Source organism: Belonocnema kinseyi, chromosome 5 (genome assembly GCF_010883055.1).
Source record: "Belonocnema kinseyi isolate 2016_QV_RU_SX_M_011 chromosome 5, B_treatae_v1, whole genome shotgun sequence".
NCBI classification, from domain to species: Eukaryota; Metazoa; Arthropoda; class Insecta; order Hymenoptera; family Cynipidae; genus Belonocnema; species Belonocnema kinseyi.
This window is the reverse complement of record NC_046661.1, coordinates 82,686,993-82,708,033: the sequence shown is the minus strand read 5'-3', so window position 1 is coordinate 82,708,033 and position 21,041 is coordinate 82,686,993. Positions and strand designations below refer to the sequence as shown.

Here is a 21,041-nt window from a genome sequence, read left to right as displayed (position 1 = left end):
GGGAGTGGAGGCTGAAAGTTAGCGGTGGGTCGGCGAGAAATACATAATGCAGTAGCCGGACGTCTCCGACACCCCCTAACTCACCCCAAGAGCGAGTCGGGAATCGCGACGACGATGAGCTGCGCGAGGACCTGGCCAAGGGGTTGCAAAGGCGAAGGGGGTGCATTGATTTACGCCGGTAGGATGGTCGAGGGTGCCTCCGTTTCTACAGCGGACGTGGGGCCAACAATTCACTCGCCTTGAGTTCCTGAGGCCATCTATTACGGACCCAGCATTGTTGCGGTTACTTACACCACTCTCCATTCCAGTACTCCTGTCACGGAGTCAATTCGGATTTTGACAAATAATAAAACTCGAATTACACGCTCAAGAGGATCATTTGATAGAAAAAGTGTAATTTTCTGGGTTTAGAAGCATTTTAGGCCTCGGCCCGCCGGGAAATTAGGAGGAATAGAGACTTTCAATGATATGTACCAATTTTCAGGAAGATCGGAGTTATTAAAACTGGCGGGCGACCACCGAGAATGTAAGAAATAGTATTTTTTGTTACTATTTAACGTATTTTGAAGATTTTAAATTGCAGATGACAATTATTGAACGAATTTGGAAAAAAAAAGATCAAAGAGGGATTTTCACAACAATTCATAATTCACAAAATATAATTTCACAAAATATTTATAATTCTTCAAAAGTTCTTTTTTCAAAATCTTTAAAAATCTATATTGTTGTCAGAATTTGTTGAAATATTTTGAAGATTAAAATTAGTTTAGAATATTTTAAAATTTTATTTTTAAATTTAAAAATATTAATTTTCCGGGACTCGAAGGATTGTACATTGTAGTCTTTGGCCCGCCGGTAAATTAGAAAGAACAGAAACTCCTCTTGATATCTATCAATTTTGAGGAAGTTCTAAGCTATTTAAATAGGCGGGCAGCCACCTATAATGTAAAAAATGGCATTTTTTGTTGCTATTTTACATTTATTGAAGATATCTAATGATTTTGAAAGCTCGTCCCGCCAAGAAATTAATGCGATTCTTCTCTTTGTTTTGATTCTAATTAGAAAAAATCCGTTCTCGGAAATCCATAGAATTTTTTTCCGGATGGTGACCGGTTCGTTCATCCGTTGGGAGACTATTAATTACGTGAAGCGCCACAGAGAGAGAAACTCGACAACACGATGGTCCGACGCGGACGGACATCTCTGACCATCCCACATTCTGTAGTCGCGGGATGTGGAGGATTGGCATCAAACTCTTCCCTGCAAACCCCCAACCCCTAAACGAGAGTCCCGGTCGAGCTGGGCAGCTCGACAAATGTAATCTCGTCGGACAGGGGCGCTCCACGCAACCTTTGTTATCAAGGAAACATGCCAGCGGTGTCCTTTTCCGGTTTTTACGACATTAGTCAGTCGAGAGATACCGAAATAAAGGAAAAAGGAGTGGGCCGGAGTGGGCTTATTTATAAAGTGTCGGACTTCCGGCTTGGTTTTAAATTCTCCAAAATCACAAGTTCAAAAAAAAAAATGTCTACTTCGAGTTCATATCTGCGTTATTTGTAAGCTTATGGCCTATGAGATATATGGACATAAACTTGATAATAAAAGAGATATAAACACGATGGAAAAAATGTTTTAACAAACTTAAAATTTTATAAATTCTTAATTTAAATAATACAAAATTGTTTGAAAAATTGCATATCTTTTAAACTTAGTGTGTTATAAATGACCGATTTCCGATAAAAAAAGGTTAACATAACCTAAAATTGTACAAAACTTTACAACTTCTTTGAAATCTATACTCATTTCTGATAAAAAAACGCGTTATACATAACCTAAAATAGTTTCAATATTTTTTCAAGATTGAAATTCAATCATTTTTTACGAAAAATACTGATTTCTCTTGCGAAACGCCAACATAACCTAAAATTTTGAATTTTATAATTCTAAATTATAATCTGGAAAATGTTGATAAATGGAAAAATCGAATAATTTTTTAATTAAAAATACCATTCTTTCACGAAAAACACTAACCCAACATTACAAAAAATGTTTCCAAATTGTGCATCTTCTTTGGAACTTAATTATTTCAGCTTCAAACAAAAAATAACACTTTCGGGCAAAAAACGTTAAGATAACCCAAAATTGTAATTCTTCTTTGAAATCTATAGGAATTTCTAATAAGAAACGCTAAAAATGAAATCTAGACCTATTTCTAATTAAAAACGTATACATAACCTAAATTTAAAAAAAAGTTATCCTCATTGAAATTCAATTATTTTTTTTACTAAAAATACCGATTTCCGGTAAAAAAAAACGTGCGACACATCAACATAACCTGAAATTAAGAATTTAATGGTCCTAAATCATATATTTGCAAAATATATTTTTTTAAATTAAAAAATACCAATTTTCGAAGAAAAGCAATAACATAAAATAATAAAAAATGGTTTCAAATTTTAAATCTGTATTGAAATTTAATTATTTTTGTTTAAAATAACCGATTTCCGGTGAAGAACGCGAACATTACCTAAAATTATTTAAACATTTTAATCTTCTTTGTAATCTGTACATATTTTCGGTAAAATACGCGAACATAACCTAAAACTGTTAACAATAATTTATATAGTTTGAAATCCAGTGCTTTTTTACTAAAAATATACTGATTTTTGGTTAAAATACCAACATAACCTGAAATTGTTAAAAAGTTGTGAATCTTCTGTGAAAACTCATTGTAAATTTTTTTTTTTTATTAATATATTTCTTGTGAAAATCGTTAATACATATAAAAAACATTCAAAAATGAAATATCATGTTCCATCTAAAATAATTTTTTTTTTTCAAAATACAAATTTTTCATGTAAAACGCTAACACAACCTTAAAATGTTCAAAACTAATGAACCTTTAAATTCTAATTATTTTTGTTTAAAAATACCAATTTCCGTTAAAAACGCTAAGAAACCCGAAAAACATAAATTTTTGAAGTATGGTTAATCTTGGAAATCAGATAATTTATTATTAAAAATGCTTATGTGTCTACGTCCATCTTGAAGAACTTAAGAAAGAAGATCAGCAGAGGTTAGAAATTTGGGCGCGAAATTCAAAAAATAAAATCTAAAATAAACCAGATAGGTCAGTTTCAATAAACGAAAGTGACTCGAGGGAAAGTTTTGATGAAATACCAATCATGACGCGTCTATTTTCAGGGTGAAAACTTGAAAACATGCCTAAAATAGAGGGAGAACCTCTGGCGGTATGCCGGAGTCAGTGGCGCGAGTAAACCAATAACGCGTCCGCCACGCCGGGTGCCAGATTCAAATCCGGCTGGGACGAAACGTTGCTACGTAGAAACGAAACTCCGCAGGACATTTCGAACCAATCCGCGTCCTGTCTGGCTTTCGGATTTGACAGGCCATTAGACTGACTCGATCGGTAAGTAGTACGTGCCACAATTATGCCTCATTTTTATATTTTTTGCGCCTTTTCAAGTGTTTTATGCGCGGCCAGCCAGATATTGAAAAAAAAACTACACTTTCCTTACTATCAACTAATTTTCAGAAGTTTTCCAAGTCTCTAAATACTCGGCCCGCCAGGAAATTAGTAGAAATAACTATTTCTCTAGCTATTCTGAAAGTTTCGGGAGTTTCAGAAGACTTCCAATGCTCGACCCGCCAGGAAATTAGTGTAAGTAACTATTTTTCTAGCTATTCTGGGAGTTTTTGAAAGTTTAGAAGACTCTAAATGCTCGGCCCGCCAGAAAAATATCATAAATTATCGTTATCATCTCATCAAGTGTGTTCTTGTAGATTTTAAGAGTCTACAAAGTCTGGAGTTGCCAGAAAAATTCTAGTATTGACAATATTTATTAGATTGATTATTCGTCTCATACATTGAAGGAGTCTTTCGCGAATGAGTGAATAAAGACGCGACAAAGACTGGGAGAATCGAAAATCAGGCAGCTTCTTGTCAGAGGGAAAGAGGGCAGAACTGTCAGAATATTCGAGAAGATTCGATTCCCTGGTGGTATGAAGCGTATCCAATTTGATGGCATTACAATAACGGAGGTAATGTCTGAGAATAATGAAATTTCCCCCAATCACCAACGACTCTTCTGGAATACGCTCCTGCCTCTTCTTGCCATCTGACTTCGTGCCCATTTCCCTTTTCCGTTCCTCTAATGCAGACAAGTTCACAATTTATTGTTTTTGGAAGAAATTATGCAAACTAATTGCATTATATTTGAAAAATGATTATATAGTCTCGGCCCGCCAATTTAAATGCATCAAAATGTTCCAAAAAAACAATTAGCGTCAAGAGAAAGGTCTTTTTATCATTATTTAACGGCGGGCCGAATGTTTAAAGCCCTCAAAAGCTTCCAAAATTAACATAAGCGATGAAAAAACTTGAAAGCTCGCTGAATTTGTGGCGGGCCAACTTTTTAAATGTATAGTCTCAAGACAGGTTGAAAGAAGCAGTACGTTAAATGATTCTCGGTGGACTAAAGGTAATGGAATATTACACGGGCCATTAAAGAAACGTTAATCTTACCCACAACAAGTTCAGGAACTCGAGAAAGAGTGGGTTGCTCAAACGTTGCTCGATTACACGGTGAGCTTTGATCCTCCACCCAGGAGGGCCGCCGGCAACGAGCCTTCGTAATTTGTTAAAACGCGAAATTCTCCGCCAATCCCTTCACTATCCTGCGGGGAAATCCGCTATTTCTTATATAAAAGCAACATTATAGTAGTCTAAATTTATGCATAAATACGTCAATTTCAACAGGAAGTCTTTTTATTCAATAACTGACAAGTTTTCAAGTATTTTATCAACTAATTTTTAATTGTTTAAACAATTAATATTTGTGTAAACAGTTTTTTTTTCCCATTTGAATCGTGACATTTTTTTCCTTGAATTGATGTTAATTGATTTTGTTAAAAATTAATTTTTTGATGGAATTCGAATGTTTAGATTTCAAATTAAAATATTATTTACTTGAAATATTGAGTAATACATTTTTCGTTAAGAATTCATTTTTTACTGCTTAAGATTTATAATTTTATTTGAAAATTCAACTGATTTGTAGATACTTCGTCTTTTCGGATTGCAATTTTATCAATTTTTAGAATATTAAACTATTTGGTTCTAAAATGAGTTTTATGTTGCAAATTAATATTTTTGAATGAAAAATTAACTATTTTGTTAAAAAAAAACTCAACTATTTAGATAAAAATTAAACTATATGTTTCAGAAGTTAACTATTTGATAGAAAATTAACTTTTTTTAACTGAGGATTCAACCATTTGATTGAAAAGTCCTGTTTTTTGGCTAGATTCAACTGGTTGAAAACTCGCTTCTTCTGTGTTGAAAATTAATTTCTTAACATTAAAATTCAACGATTTCTATTTTTAGTATCTTTTTTAGTTGAAAATACAAATATGTGTTTTGAAAATACCACTGTTTTTGGTTTTTAAATGTTTTTTATGTTAAATATTAAAAAGCACGGATTACTGATCTGTTACTTTTTTGAGAATCGAGAAAAAAATCTACCTTAGCGCGGATTCGAACCAAGAACGCCACTATACATGGATGGAGCATTGACCAAATACGCCACCGAATCCCCGGGTCTTCATCTCTTTGCGCAACTTTTTAAATAAATAATTCAGTTTGAAGAATATTTACTTAATCAGGGCACTTAATTTTCTTATTTAAATATCAAATAGTGTCGATACATTATTGTTTAAAATTTTATTCTAATTCAGTAAAAATTCTTCAAACATAAGGATTCATTTTTAAAAAATTAATAAGCTAGACCGGCGTCACCATAGCCTTGGTGGCGTAATTGTTTAACGCTCGACTCATGTAGTAACGTTTCTGGTTCGAATCCGGACCGAGGTAAATTTTATTTTGGTTTCTCCAAACAAAATAGTCCTACAACTATTAATAAAACTCATTTTTTTTAAATTCCTGCAATTAATTTACTCAGGGAAGGGATCAAAGTTTACGACCCTCCCTTGACTTAAAAGAGAATGTTTTCTCCGAATTATCTCAATCTCTTTCTCTCTCTCTCTCTCTCTCTCTCTCTCTCGCGAGGGAAATTTTTCAAAGGATGAGCCATGCGAACGGTTGCCATGGATATTTGCATGCGTCCAATAAATGGTGGCTAAGGGGCTCACGACTTGCTTAGGGTAAAAAGTGAAAGAGGGTCGCCAAACTCTTTCTCCCTTTCTTCCCTTCGATCTTTCTCCTTTGCTCTCCCTTTCTCTCACTTTTTCCATCCCTATATTTTTCCCTCACTTTTTTTCTTCTCACTCCATCTTTCTCTTTTATGCCCCACTCCTCTCGCACCTTGGTAATGGCTTCGCACTGCCTCCACCCTCAGAAAGATTCGTAAAATGAAAAAAAGCAGAGCGCCGGTTTCCGACTCGAACGTTCTTGCGAAAGTGAAAAAGAAAGTCCTCGAGATTCGCTGCTTGCGAGTACAATTTTTTTGGCTCGCTACTTCGCAGGCGCGCTTGAAAAGTCTTGAAACGTTCTCTCGAAAACGAGCAAAGTTCCTAGAAGTAAGCTCTGATTTTAATCAGTGTCAGGCTTTTTTATATATCCAACGGCATCGCCATTGTAGACTTCTATTTAGTCAACTAAATTAGCTGAGAAAACTTTCTAAATCCAGCACTTTTCAAATGCAAAAAACGAAGATTCAGAGAGAAAAAGTACAAACTGGAGGAACATTTTTTTAGTTTTCTGGTGGGCCTAGGGTTTCAAATGTCGGGAACGGTTTTTAAAATATGGGATTACTTTAGAATTGACATTAAATCCATTATTTGTGGCGGCGCGCCACTTTTTAATTACGAAAAGCATTACAATTTTTTTTTAATTTTCAAGATATTTCCAAACAAAATTTTGGATCTTAAAGATTTCTTTTAGGGATTTGAACGGTAGTTTTTAGAGAAATTTAACAAATAATTCGAATTTATTTTATATTCAAGATATTTCAAATAATTTTAACTTATTTGAATGAATTTTCAAAATTTCTCAAGATTTTAAGGGAATTCTACGAATTGTAACAATTTCAAGGGGCATGAAAAAATTTAACAGATTTTTAAGGATTTTAAATATTTTGTTATTTTATTGTAAATTTCTAATCAAAAATGGAATTGTTAAATTTTTAGATGAAAAAAATTAATATAAAAAAAAATTTTGAACAAAAAAGTTAAATTTTCCACCAAAAAATGAATTTTTTTACCAGAAAGATTAATGTTCTACACAAAAAACGAATTTTCAACAAAACATATCAATTTTCTACAAAAAAGTTCAATTTTCAAATAAAATGATGAATCTTCAATCAAAATATTATACTGTTATTATATTATAATAATATTGTTCTTAATAATTATTTTGGGCGACTGAAAAATTACGAAAAATAACAATCCCGACATAAAACTGCCGAATTTAAACAATTAAAAAAATATTTTTGTAATCAATATTATTTATTGATTTAAAATGCAATAATCGAATACTTATATAAAAGAAAAAAGTATGAACATTTTCTGAAAAAACAAATGTAAACACACCTGCGCCTCGAAAGAAAAAAAAATTCTCTCTCATATTTTCTTCGAATATAACAAGATTTTCTTTACAAACTATGCAGGATTCAATTCAGCTCTGATTTATCTCGAAGATTCTTTTTAATTTTTTTTTAAATTAATAAAATTATTTGATTTTTGATAACATTTTCTGTAGTTGTGAAAAATACTATGCATATTTAAAAAAAATATATTCAGAATGATACGTATATATTTTAATTATTATTATTAAAAAAAAAAAATTGACTCAAATTTTGTTTTCTTTCAAAAAAATATTTGGTTACTTTATTTATAAAAGATAAATCGTATTTTTCAAAATATGTAATTATTTAAATTCGGGAATCTCCTAGTTCGGATGCTTTGTAATTCGGAAATTTTCAAATTCCGTGCATAATATATATATATATATTTTTATTCATTTTGAATTTTAAACCCAAATATATTACTTTGATAACCAAATAGATGTATCTTCAATCAATTTAATTAAACTTATATTTAGGGGATTTTAAACAATTCCATATTATTTTAATGGGTTTTTGCGATTTCTATAGATTCAAGGTTTTACAACAATTTCGAGTTATTTTAAAAGATTCTATGAAGATATAAGCAGTTCCAATGGAAATCATGAAAATATTAAACAAATTTTAAAGGATGTTAAACATCTTAAGTTATTTTAATGGATTCCAAATGATTTCAAATGTTTTAGGGGATTTTATTAATTTTAATAAATTTGCAAGGATTTCTAGAGAACTTTAGTGAATCCATTCTATTTAATTCCTGCAGTAATAAGAAGCATTAAAAACGTAATTTTTTATATCTAAAAAAACAATATTTGATAATTTTTGAATAAAATTAGTTTATAAAAATTAAACGTAAATAAATAGAAAAGCTGCAAGCTGAAGACTCTTCAGAATTCAATGCACTTTAATTTTTTTTAAATTGAAAATCGAACCAAAATTGAAAACTGAAGACTTTTTTGAAGGGCAGATTAAATGACGAAGCATACGAGCAATTATTGATCTTAACAATAAACAAAGATGATATCAAAAACCTTTCAAAAATGATTGTAATTACTTCGAAAAAGACAGGCGATCTCTATTTAGTGGCTGCCCGCCACTTTTGAGGCTCGAGAAAGTTTCAAAAAAGGTTGAAAGCTCAAAAAAAAGATTAAATATGAAACTTATCCGGCGGTCCGGTTATTTAAATTTGAGAAGTGGCGAAAAAAATAATTAAAATCACCATTAGGAAACCACAATTTGTCATAATCTCGGCAGCAAGTAAGTTGAAAAGTGATTTTTATCCTCAACGCGACTTTGTAAACAGAAATACCAGTTGTTTTGTGTGAGTAGACAAAGCAGTGGTGACAATACGCCTGCGCTCCGCCCTCCCAACTAGGGTCCATTAAGTCTGTTTTGCGGTGTACTTCGCATGATTATATTTGCGTGTATTACACGTATTCTACGCTCGGTTATAACTTCCAGCCCTAAAACCGGAATTTATGATCAAATAACCCAAATTACTAAAATCCAACGTAAATTGAAGCAAATGGACGGTAGGATTTCCTAAAAAAACTCTAATGTTCTGTTTTTGGAGTACACATCCCCTAAGCCTGTTTTATTTAGTAAAAAAATGAATGCGTGTTTTTGTTTTATTTAAATAAGAAGGCCTAATCGTGGTCCTGGGACTTTAAATAATACCAAAATGATTACAAATATTAATTAACGTTAACTTCCGTAAAAATATGAAAGCTTTTTTTTTCCTTCGGCATTTTGCGACGGTTGAAAGTAGTAGAGCTATTGAAGTTCTAGAACACGTACTAAATGTAGATGGTTCTGTTCCATGGTAAGTTACCTTCCTTCGGTAATTCTTCTAGAACTAAGTTCTAGAACTTTAGTTTAAACTTTGCTTTTAAATAAAATAAAGAGACGCGTTTATTTTTAAAGCAAATGGAACAAGTTTAGAAGGTGATCGATAAAAAACATTGGGTTTCTTTAGGATAAATCAAGGTCTGTCCATCGAGGTGAAATTTACTCAAAGTTGCAGATGGTGCATTTTCAGCACTACAAAATAAGCAAGCTTTTTTCGTCAGATTTTTAAGGCGGTTGAAAGTAGTAGAGCTATGAAAGTTCTAGAACACTTACCGACCGTACATGGTTCTGTTCCCTGATAAGTTACCGTCCGCCGGTAAATTTTCTAGAAGTTAGTTCTAGAACTTTAGTTTAAACTTTGTGTTTTAAATTAAATAAAAATGCGCGTTTTTTTGTTTAATCAAATGGAACAAGTTTAGAAGGTGAGCGATAAAAAATCATTGGTTTTCTTTAGACTAGTCTAATGCAGGCCTGTCCATTGAGGAGATGAAAATTTTTTGTAATAAAGATATTTTAGTAAAACCACAAAAAAATTATTAAAATTTCTACTCACACTAGGAATGTTGTCATTGGTGCAAACTCCCTCCTGGAGCAAACGATCCCGAATTTCCCAAGCGAAGATTGAAGGACATTCGCTCTTGTAAAGGGAGATTTTACTAACAACTTCCGCCGTCGCCACTCGAGGTTTACTACCTCCGATGGCCCTAGGCCTGATGGAACCTGTCTCGTAGTACCTGCAATAATAATAATTTGCGGTACAATGCAGTAGGCTTATAAAAAAGCACCCTCAGAGCTCCGCACCAATTTTTATTTAAAAAAAGGCACAAAATTTTATCGTTCTAATTAAAGATTTCATAGACCATCATAATCCTAAAAGGAGGAAAATAGGATGATTTTTTACGAAAATAGGGGAATAATAGGGAAATTCATTTTTTTCATTATAAATTTAGACGTGGCCCTGATCGGGACCCGACTAGGTAGCCCTAAGTATGACATGAAACGCGCGTCCCGGTCGGGGCCGGATCTGGCGGCCCGATTATCAATCGAGATTTAATCTGACCAGATCGGGCCCTGATCTGGGCACGTGCTTTTTTCCCTATAAGGGCCAGTTGGGTAAATTTCAATAAAATAAATTTAAGTGTTATATTGAAAGAAGATAAATTATCAACCTAAAAAAACAGTTCAAATTTCAATGCAAAAATATACATTTTTAACCATACAATTGGCCGAAGCACATAAATCTTCTACAAAACAGTTGAATTTTTAAACCAAAAATATGAATTTAAAAAAAAAAAGTAAATTTTACACCAAAAAGTCGACTTTTACACACGAAAAAATGAAATTTGTACCCAAAAGAGATAAATTTTCAGCCAACAAAAAAGAAAAAAAAAAGATTCAAACTAAAGAGATTAATTTTCTACCAAACTGTTAAAATTTTTAACCAAAAGGACGAATTTTTATCAACAAACTTGAATTTTAAAACTGAAAATATAAATTTAAAAAAAAAAGTAATTTCTAACAAAACAGTTGAAATAAATGAATGAAAGTAAATAAATAAATTTTCAACTCAAAAAAATGAATTTTCAAACCAAAAAGACGAAGTTTCAACCAAACATTTGAATTTTAACCAAAAAGATCAATTTGAACCAAAAATAGAATAGTTACATTTTCAGTTAAACAAATTAATTTTGAATCAATTAAATAAGTTTTCAACTAACGAGAAGAATCGTCATAAAAAATAATATTATTAATAATAAAGATGAATGCTAAAAAGAATATTGTAATAGTTGATACTTCAACCAAAAATGACTTTTATTTGTGATAAAAATAGTTAAATTGAACAAAAAATACGAATTTTCAAGAAAATAGTCGAATGTTCAACCTAAATAAATTTTCCACCAAACAGTTGCTTTTTTAACTAAAAAAGATGTTTTTTAAAACTAAAAAACAAATTAGCAACTAAAAAAGATATTTCTGTCAAGAAAGAAAAAAATTTCAATGAAATTTTGGAATTTTACCCAAAAAGGCGAATTTAGAGAAAACAGAAATGCCACGCAATTTTTTTTTCAATAGCAAGAAAAAAGATTATCCAACCAAATTTTCTGGCGGGCGGAGTTTTTAAAATCTTAGAAACGTCACAATTTTTTTCAACTATCGAAAAAAGTTCAATCAACCCGATTCTTTGGCAGGCAAAGTATTTAAATGCTTAGAAATGTCACCAAATTAGTGCAAATATCAAGAAAAACTATAATTAAACTCAATTCCCTGGCGGGCCGAGTTTTTAAAAGCTTAGAAATGTCACCAATTTGTTTAAATGTCAAGAAAAGTTACTATTGAACCCAATTCCCTGGCGGGCCGAATATTTAAAGTCTCAAAAATCTTTTTAAAAAATGATTTAGAAATAGAGCTAATGTTTCGCTCATAAATATCGAAATATTAAAAGGAGCCATAATCCCAGATGTGAATTCCCAAAACTGAGGGACTTCCCCGTTTGGGTATTTGATTCCTTTTCCATGGAGGGTTTTATTTATACAATGGCGGTCCAATCGGCCTAATGCGTAGAGATTAAGTACGTTTTATTACGCAAGCGCGTATATAACCTAGGAATTTCTGAAGGTTGAGAGACCGTGTCGCATAGTTCGCATTCTTGTGACATGTACCTCGTGTCCTTTTCCTTTCCCTTTCCTTTTTCCACTCTATCTTTATTGCACCTTTTTTTTATTGCATCCTTTTTTAATCCATGGGCGGTTTTCTCTTTCCCCTTGCAACACTCGTACTCAAGGTTTGCCACTCCCGAGAAACTAATTTGCTTGCTAAGACGTAAGAATTTCTAAAGGATAAGAAACTTTTATAAAAAAAAAATTTATAAAAAAAATAAACTTTTAAAACAGTATAATATGCACCAAGGATGAAAAGTGGGACTTTTTCAACAAGCATAATTTTTTTAGGAAGAGTCTCGGGCGAGCGAGAGGGAGCCAAAGACGAACGAGTGAGTGCGAGCAAATGACGAGCGAGTGAGAGCAGTCCAATGTCGAGCAAGTGGATTCGAGCTAATGACGAACGATTGAGCGCCAGACAGTGTCGGGTGAGTGACCGCGAACCAATAATGAGCAAGTGAGCGCGAGCCAATGACGAGCGAGTTATCGCGAGCTACAATTAAAAATGGAATTTTTCAACCAAAATTATGAATTTTTGACCAAAAAGTACATTTTTAACCAACCTGTAGACTTTTCCACAAAGTAGTTGAATGTTTAAACAAAAAGTATAAATTTTCAACAAACAAGGGAATTTTAAAACAAAGGTGAATTTTCAAACCAAAATGAGAAACTTTTTAATTAATATATTTTTTAATTTATGAGAAAACAGTTACATTTTTTATCCGAGTATATAAATTTTCATTAGAAAAGTAAATTTATAGCCAAACAATTGACTTTTTGCGGGGTTTTAACATATATATTTTTTAATAAATAAAATACTACTTTCTACTAATAATGATATGTTTATACAAATGGTTTAAATAATTTATTATTATTTTAAGCAATTTTCTCTTAGAATAGAGTTAGAATGTTGCATTCTTTCCGAATTTTTCAACTAACTTTCAATTTTCAAGTAGACTTAAGCAGTAATCAATTATATTCAACAGAAATAATGGTTAAACAATTTATTATTATTTATCATAGTATTATCTCAGAATAATGTTAGAAAGTTGCAGTTTTTTCTAAAATTTCCCACTTTTTGTCCACTTTTCAATTAAAGTAAGGTACAGATTAATTAAAGTTAAAAGAAACAATTGTTTAAACAACTTATTGTTATTTTTATTAATATTATCTTTAAATAATGCTACAAAGTTACAAATTTTTCTTAAATATTTAATTTTTTGTTCATTTTTCTCTTAGAGCGATGAAAAATTAATAATATATAACAAAAATAATCGTTGAAAAAAATTATTATTCTTTATAACTATCTTCTCTTATAGTGATGCTATATAGACACTTGCATTTATCAGAAATTTTCAACCTTTTTTCAACCATTTACTCAGACCGAGGTAATAATTAAAATCAACATAAGCATTTGTTTGAATAATTTATTGTTATTGTCAATAATATTATCTTTGAAAAATGCCAGAGAATTGCAGATTTTTTATAAATATTTACCTTTTTGTCAAATTTTTACTCATACCAAGGTAATCACTAATTAAAGTTAACAAAAATAATTGCTTAAACAATTTATTGTCATTTTTAATTATATTATCTTTGAAGAATACTAGAAAATTGGGTTTTTTTTTTAAATATTCATCTTTTGTCAAGTTCTTACTTGGAGTGAGATTACAACTAACTCAAGTTAACAAAAATAATTGTTTAAACAGTTTATTGTTATTTTTGATAATATTATCGTTGAATAATGCTAGCAAAAAGTTGAATATTGCAGACAAAATCGCCATTTTCTAGCTAGAAAGTGGCGATTTTGTCTGCAATATTCAACTTTTTGTCCATTTTTCACTCTAAACGAGGTAAAAATTTAACAAACAGATTTTTAAAAATAATTACTGTTTATAACTATATATTTATATCTTCTCTTATGGTAATGCTAGATATTCGCAGGTTTTTTCGAAAATTTTCCACTTTTTGTCAACTTTTCACTTAGTGAGTCTTTTTTATAAATTATTATTTACATTATTATTAATATTCATTATTTTTGTTCCTGACTAAAAATTCAAATCTAATTCTGAACACTAAATGCGGTTGAAATTTTATTGTTTCTCAACTAAAAAATCTTTCTTGATAGCAAATTCAAGTTTTTTGTTGCAAATTTGTCTTATTGATTTGAATCTGGCGTTAATTTCATCGATTATCTGGCGGGCCAATAGTTAAAACACACGGAAATTTAACAAATAAATTGAAAAGTAGAAGACAAATTATTTTTCACTTAATGTCTTGTCGGCCCGCCAGGTTAAACACATAGAAATTTCTTGAAATTCCTTAGATATGGAGACGAGTGATTATTTATTGCTAATTCATGGCAGACTGAGTTCTAAATTTGTTCTAAATTGTAAAAAGATTTTTTCTGAGAATTAAAATAAGTTTTCAAGGAAAGTATCATGATCGTGAGAAACGGTTTTAAAGGAGAGCAGCCTAAAAGTGGGAGGATCATAGAATAGGTTCTAAAGGAATCTAATTATAAGGGCGGGAAATGTGCAGTATTGCAACCAACCTGCCAAGGATCTTCGAGACACATCCATTGCTGACCTGCAGGATCCTCGAGATGTCACAGGGCCGCGCTCCTGAATGGGCCAATTCAACAATTTTTTGCCTTGTCGAATCAGGCAAAGGCCGACCGCCGACGAAAACACCGCCCAGCTGGTTTACCCCGCTGTGACCTGAAACAAATAATAAAAAGAAATATTCAATTTTAGGTTCATAAATTAAAGCAAAAAAAGTTAGTTTTTTTATGTCCCAGTAAAAAAGTTAGCTTTGTGATCCCATCGATAAACTTTTATAAGTGCTGATCAGACTTTTGTGGGACAAAAGTATCAAAAAAAGTCAAACTCATTATTTTTATTTTTTTATTTTGAGGAAAAATTTTTTAGGATAAAAGTACCGGAAAAGTCACAACTGATTGTTTATACATTTTTGAAGTCCATAATAATGACTGGGATGAGAGTATTAGATTTTTATATTATTTAAACAAATTAAATAAGGCGAACTTTTACACTACTGCCGTGCCTAATTGTACTTTAAAATTTTGTAAGAAAAGTAAAAGGTTGTTAATTTTGCAGAATTTAAATAAATGTTAGGAAAAATTTGAATTATCATAAAAGATATTTAGAAGTTTTAAAAAAAATTCAAAAATAATTTTAAAATATTTAAAAACATTTCAAAGAATTTCAATAAATTTACCAAGTTGTAAAAAAGAAGCTGGAAGATTTTAAAGCACTTTATTTAAATTTGCAGAATTTAAGAAAATTTTAATAATTGTAAAAGATATTCAGAAGTATGACAAAAATTTCAAAAATATTTTATAATTCGGAAAGATTAAAAAAAATTAAAAATCGAATGTAGATTTTGGAAGATTTTAAAATAACATTTTGAAGCTCTTTAAATATTTTGAAAGGTTTCAAGATAATAGGCCAAATTTTCGAAAGATTCTTGAGAAAATTAAAATTTTGTTACAAAAATTAAAATCAATTAATCAAAATTCAAATAAAATCATTTGTGCAAAAAAGATCAATTTGGAAGATTTTCTATTGACTTTTGACAAGATATTTTTCAACTGGATCAATTAAATTTTTCTCTTTCGAAAGAAACAATTTAGTTTAGATCGATATGAATTCAAATGTATTCAATTTATTTAAACACTTTACATTTGATTTTAAAAAATCACAATTTTAACATACATGTTCAATTTCAATTTTACAGTTTCAAACATTTAAAAATTTATTTTATTTATTTTGTAACAACATATATTTGTAAAACTATTAATTTTTAAAGGTATTTAAATTTAAATATAGTTTAATTGTGTTGAAGTAATTATATTTTGATTTTATGAATATTTGATTTTTTAAATGTTAAATTTTGAAACCTTTCAATTAAAAATGATTCTATGATGAATGTAGTCAACTAAAATTATTTTAATTTTCATCAGTTTCTATTTAAAGTTTATTAATTTTTAAAGATTGAAATTTCAAATTGCTGAAATATAAAGGCTTTAAGTATTTGATTGTATAATTTATAATTTAATATATAAACAAATTTTTTTTTTAATTATTCAATTTACTAAGATATCGATTTGAAATGAATTTAATCAATCTTAAAAAGAATTTAATTCGAAATCCGTTATATTATTACCATTAAAACTTAGAAATAGAACATATATCTCAAAATTTATAAAGTTGATTTTATTTTAGCTGGTTATTTAAATATTTCGATTCTGGTTAAAAACTAATTGTTTTTATTTTAAAATTCAACTATTCGGTTGAAAGCTGATTTTAAAAAAATAATAAAAATCCATATTTTAGGATTTAAAATTAAACTTTTTTTGTCAAAAATTCGTCTTTTAAAACAAAAAATTATATTAATTTGGTGAAAAACTCAACTCTTTGGTAAAAAATTCGTTTGCTAATGTTCGAAAATTAATTTTTTTAACTGAAAATTTATTTAATTTTTGGTTAAAAATTCTTTTTTTTTTTGAGGTTGAAAATATAGTTTTGAAACTGCAATTTCACTATTCAATTTTTGGTTGCAAATTGATTATTTTAATTTTAATTATTGATTCTCAATGTTTTTTCGTAAGAAATTGTTCAATTTCTAAACCTTCATTGATTTATGATACTTCCAAAAACTAAAAAATTTTATATTAATAAATATTAGATCTTTCAATTCGAAAGGCATAATATTTTAACACTTTATTAGATATCGTTCTAACCGAAGCTTGAATATAAAATTATTTTCAGTTTTATGAAAAGTGAAAATTTGAAAAAGATTTTAAAAAGTTTTAAAAAAGTAGGACAAAATATCCTAAAAAGTTATGACTTGAGAATGTTTGAAGTGAATTTTCATGGAATTAGAACTGCGTATTTATACACTTTATAATTTATATTACATAATCCGTGGGAAAGCTTTAAATATCTTTCAGAATGAAATTTTCATTCACCTACACAACAATAAATCATCGAACCATTATTCTCGAGAGAGAAAGGATCACTTCCATTGAAAATCTTTCGATTTTTATATCGAATGCCAGAAACCGAAAATTTTCAGAGCAGAAGAGTAATTTTAGGGGTCGGCGAAATCATCGTATATAATTTTTGGCTTATTGTGTCGGTGACATTAGAAAAGGATCCTGTCCGGGACGAGTGGCTCCTTACATATTTTTATTTTTCTCCACAGAAAGATCCCTGAAAAAGTGCCACGCCCTCTACCAGCACTTTTTCACCATAGGGTGGAGTTCTTTGACTCTTAAAATTTTTAATTTAAAAGATCTCAAGAATTTAATTTACAATTTTATAAAATGTCTTTGCATGACTCGGAATTATTTTATGAAAAATAATAATTATTTTAGGGGGGGGGGGGTTAGACTCTCTTAAAGAATTTTTTTTTTAATTATTAATAAAGACGCATGTACTTTTTTGATTTGAAGAAAAATTTAATTGAAAATAAAAATTTCAAATAATTATTTATTTGTTAAAGGTTTTTAATATTTACATTTCATAATCCAAAAAGATTTTTGAAGATTTCGGATGTCGAAAATTTTCGGATGTCTTTCAAAGTTTACAAATATTATTAATTTTTTCAAAAATTATAATATTCGTTAATATATTTTGAACTGATTCAAATTATTTCAAAAATTTTGCATTAATTTTCAAAGATTTTAAAGTTGCCCTCAAATGTTCCAGATTATTTTCTACATTATAAAACAGGCCGTGTGTAGCACTTCGTAATATTTCTAAATTGTTTATTAATAAATCAATGACTGAAAAACAAAGTAATTTTTTGTGATGCTTTTATTATTGATTTATTATTTTTAAAAATTTTAATTTTTCAATTGTTAGAACTTTTATCATTTTAGGAATATTCTATTTCCAAAATTTTCATTTTCGGTAATTTTACAGTCGAGAATTTTATTTTTCGGGATTTTCTGTTCTATTATTTTTTGGAAATCTTTAGAAATGTATTAAATTCTTTTTAAATGGTCTCTTTAAATTACTTTAAAAAAATAAAAAATAAATTTCAATTATTCTTAGGAATTTCAGGAAAATATATTCATTACCTTCAAACATTTCGAAAGCCTTAAAGAGCTTTAAAATTTTAATTTAAAATCTTCTAAAATCCAAGTTTTGTTTTTAATTTTTTTAAACCTTTTCAAGTTGTAAATTATTTTTCAAATTGTTTCCAAACTCCTAAGAGCCTTTTAAAATCACTCGAAAAAGTTTTAATAAATTCTGAAAAAAAACTTTAAAAATTGCCTTAAAATCCTGAAAGGGCAATTTCGGAAATGTTTTAAATACAAAAAAATTGTCTCGAAATCTTGGATGCACAATTTTGGAAATATTTTTAAAGTTTTCAAAATATTTTTAGATATTCCTTTTAAGTATATTTTTACAATAATTTTTTTTTAGTTTTCTTAAGAATTTTAGAAAAAAATGTTCTAAATTTTTAACCACTCAAAATTCTTAAAGAGTTTTAAATTTCTTTACTCGAAATTTTCAAAAATCTATGGAAAATTAAAAAAATTGCTTTAGAATCTCCCATTTTCTTTGTTGACAATTAATTTAAATTAATTTCTTATGATAAGAAAACATTTCTAAATTTCCTTGAAATCTTACAAAAGAATTTTATAATTGAAAATCTTATAAAATCCTTATAAAACTTCAAAATTTTATTTAAAAAAATATACATTTGGTTAAAAAAAATTTGAAATCTTTGCAAATGAGGAATTATTTTTGAAAATGTGTTTATACTTTTAAACAGCTTCTAAAATGCCTAAAATTCTGTTTTAATTCTCCAAATTTAAATAAACTGCTTTTAAATATATCAGAGTATGTTTCAACAAATTTGAAAATTTTTCGAATTATTCTGAAATCTTATTAAATTTAAATTAATTTTTTCAGAGTAAAAAATCGATTTAAACTTTCCAAGGAATCTTACTTTTTTTCATTATTTTGAAGCCGTTCGAAATCATTAAAATGTTTTAGATTCCTTTTTGACAATTTTCAAATTCTTTTTCACTGTTCTTTTAAAATTCAGTTTTAAAAATAAAAATTCATTTAATATTCTTCAAGGAATTTTAAGAAAATTTTGAAATTCCCTTGAAACCTTTTAAAAAATCTTAAAAAGTTTCTTTTTTTTAAATCTACATATCGTTTAAAATTTTTGGAAAATTCAGCAAAGATATTTAAGAAAAATGAATATCTAAGTCATAAAATTTTAAGTTGCCTCAAATAAAAAATGTACCCTTAGTTGCAAAAAAAATAGATTTCAGAAAAAAAAACTATTTAAAAAAAAGATATTGTCACTTCGAAAAAGGTGGTTATGATGCATAGGCCAATGCGTGAATTGAGGGGTGGGGGGTGCTCTTTGGGTGAAAATTTATCGCCCCAACCAACGTGTATATATCTATGGAATATCGACAAAAGACTCACGCTTGATTGACTTTTCTGAAAAAAAATGATCGAATCGAGGAAGTTAGAATCTGGAACATTTTCATGTCTAGTGCCAGAGAAACACGAATAATGACAATGTCTTGCTAATAGGCCAAGTGACACTGGCACACAAAAATCGAACTCGTGCCATAAATTTATTGGGACTTTTTGAAAGGAAGGGCGGATAAATTAGATGTTGTAATGGGTAATTCGAAGGAGAAATTATTAATCGGACCCGAGGGGTTCGATGTAAAAAATCTTTTTTTTTTTTTCAACAAAAAAAAAAACAAAAATTTGAAAAACATAGTTCAATTTTATTTCAAATAAATAAATTTTCAACTAAAATTATGCATGTCTAACCAAAAAATTAATTTTTAACAAAGTAGTTAAATTTTCAACCAAAAATTATTAATATTCAACCTGAAAAATTAGGTTTCTACAGAAAAGATGAATTTTTAACAATAGACATAAATTTTTAACCAAAAAAAAATCATTTTTAACCAAATAGTTTAATTTTCGACCAATCTAGTGAGCAGTTAAATTTTAAACCCCAACAAATTAATGTCTGAAAGAACAATTCAATTTGCAACAAAAAATTATATTTTTCAAAAATTGTTGCATTTTCTACAAACTATATAATTTTTCACCACGCAATTAAGTCTTCAACAAAAAATATGAATTTTCAACTGGGAAGACTAATGTTCTATTGAAAAAGACTAATTTTCTACCAAAGTAGTGCCAATTTAAGTTTTTATACGAAAATTTTTTCAACAAATAAGATTATTTTAAACCACATCATTGCAATTTTACGAAAAACATGAATTTTTAACTGAGAAGATTAATTTTCTGTTGAAAAAAAATAATTTCAACAAAATAATTGAATTTTCTAAACAAACAAAAAATAAATTTTAAAAAATTGTTAAATTCTCAATAAATTAGATTATTTGCGATAACGTCATTAAAATTTCACAAAAAAAAATTAATTTTTAACTGAAAAGATTAATCTTCTATCGAAAAAATAATCAACAATGTAATTGCAGTTTCAACTAATAAGGGTAAGTTTTCAGCCAAATAGTGTATTTTTAATCAATAAAATGAATTTTTAACAAAGCAGTTCTAATTTTCACCAAAAAGTTCAATTTTTAACCAAAAGGTTGGAATTTCTACATAAAAACATTATTTTACAATAAAAAAAGAAATATTAAAATTTTCAGTTAAAAAATATAGATCAATTTTCAACAAAAATTATGAATTTTCAAGCAATAATCTTTACTCAACAGTAATTAACATTAATTTTTAACAACAAAAACAAGAATTTTTAACAAAATATAGTTCAATTTTCAAACAAACTATTATCAACTAAAATCAAAAATCTTAAGTCAGATAAATAAATTTGAACAAATTAGGTTAATCTTCAACTAAGTAGTGAAATTTTTAAATAAAAAAATGTACAT

The 21,041-nt window shown here is 28.8% G+C and overlaps 1 protein-coding gene across 1 annotated transcript in view; it reads right to left on the bottom strand.

The window, feature by feature from the left end:
- The window catches only part of LOC117172605 (paired box protein Pax-6-like), a 125,377-nt gene that overhangs the window by 84,204 nt on the left and 20,132 nt on the right, over positions 1 to 21,041 (bottom strand). Inside the window, exons 2-3 of the mRNA XM_033360696.1 lie at positions 14,661 to 14,826; positions 10,003 to 10,183 (exon numbers count right to left, since the gene is read on the bottom strand). Coding sequence (XP_033216587.1) covers positions 10,003 to 10,183; positions 14,661 to 14,826 — 347 coding nt within the window. The remainder of the gene's footprint in view (positions 1 to 10,002; positions 10,184 to 14,660; positions 14,827 to 21,041) is intronic.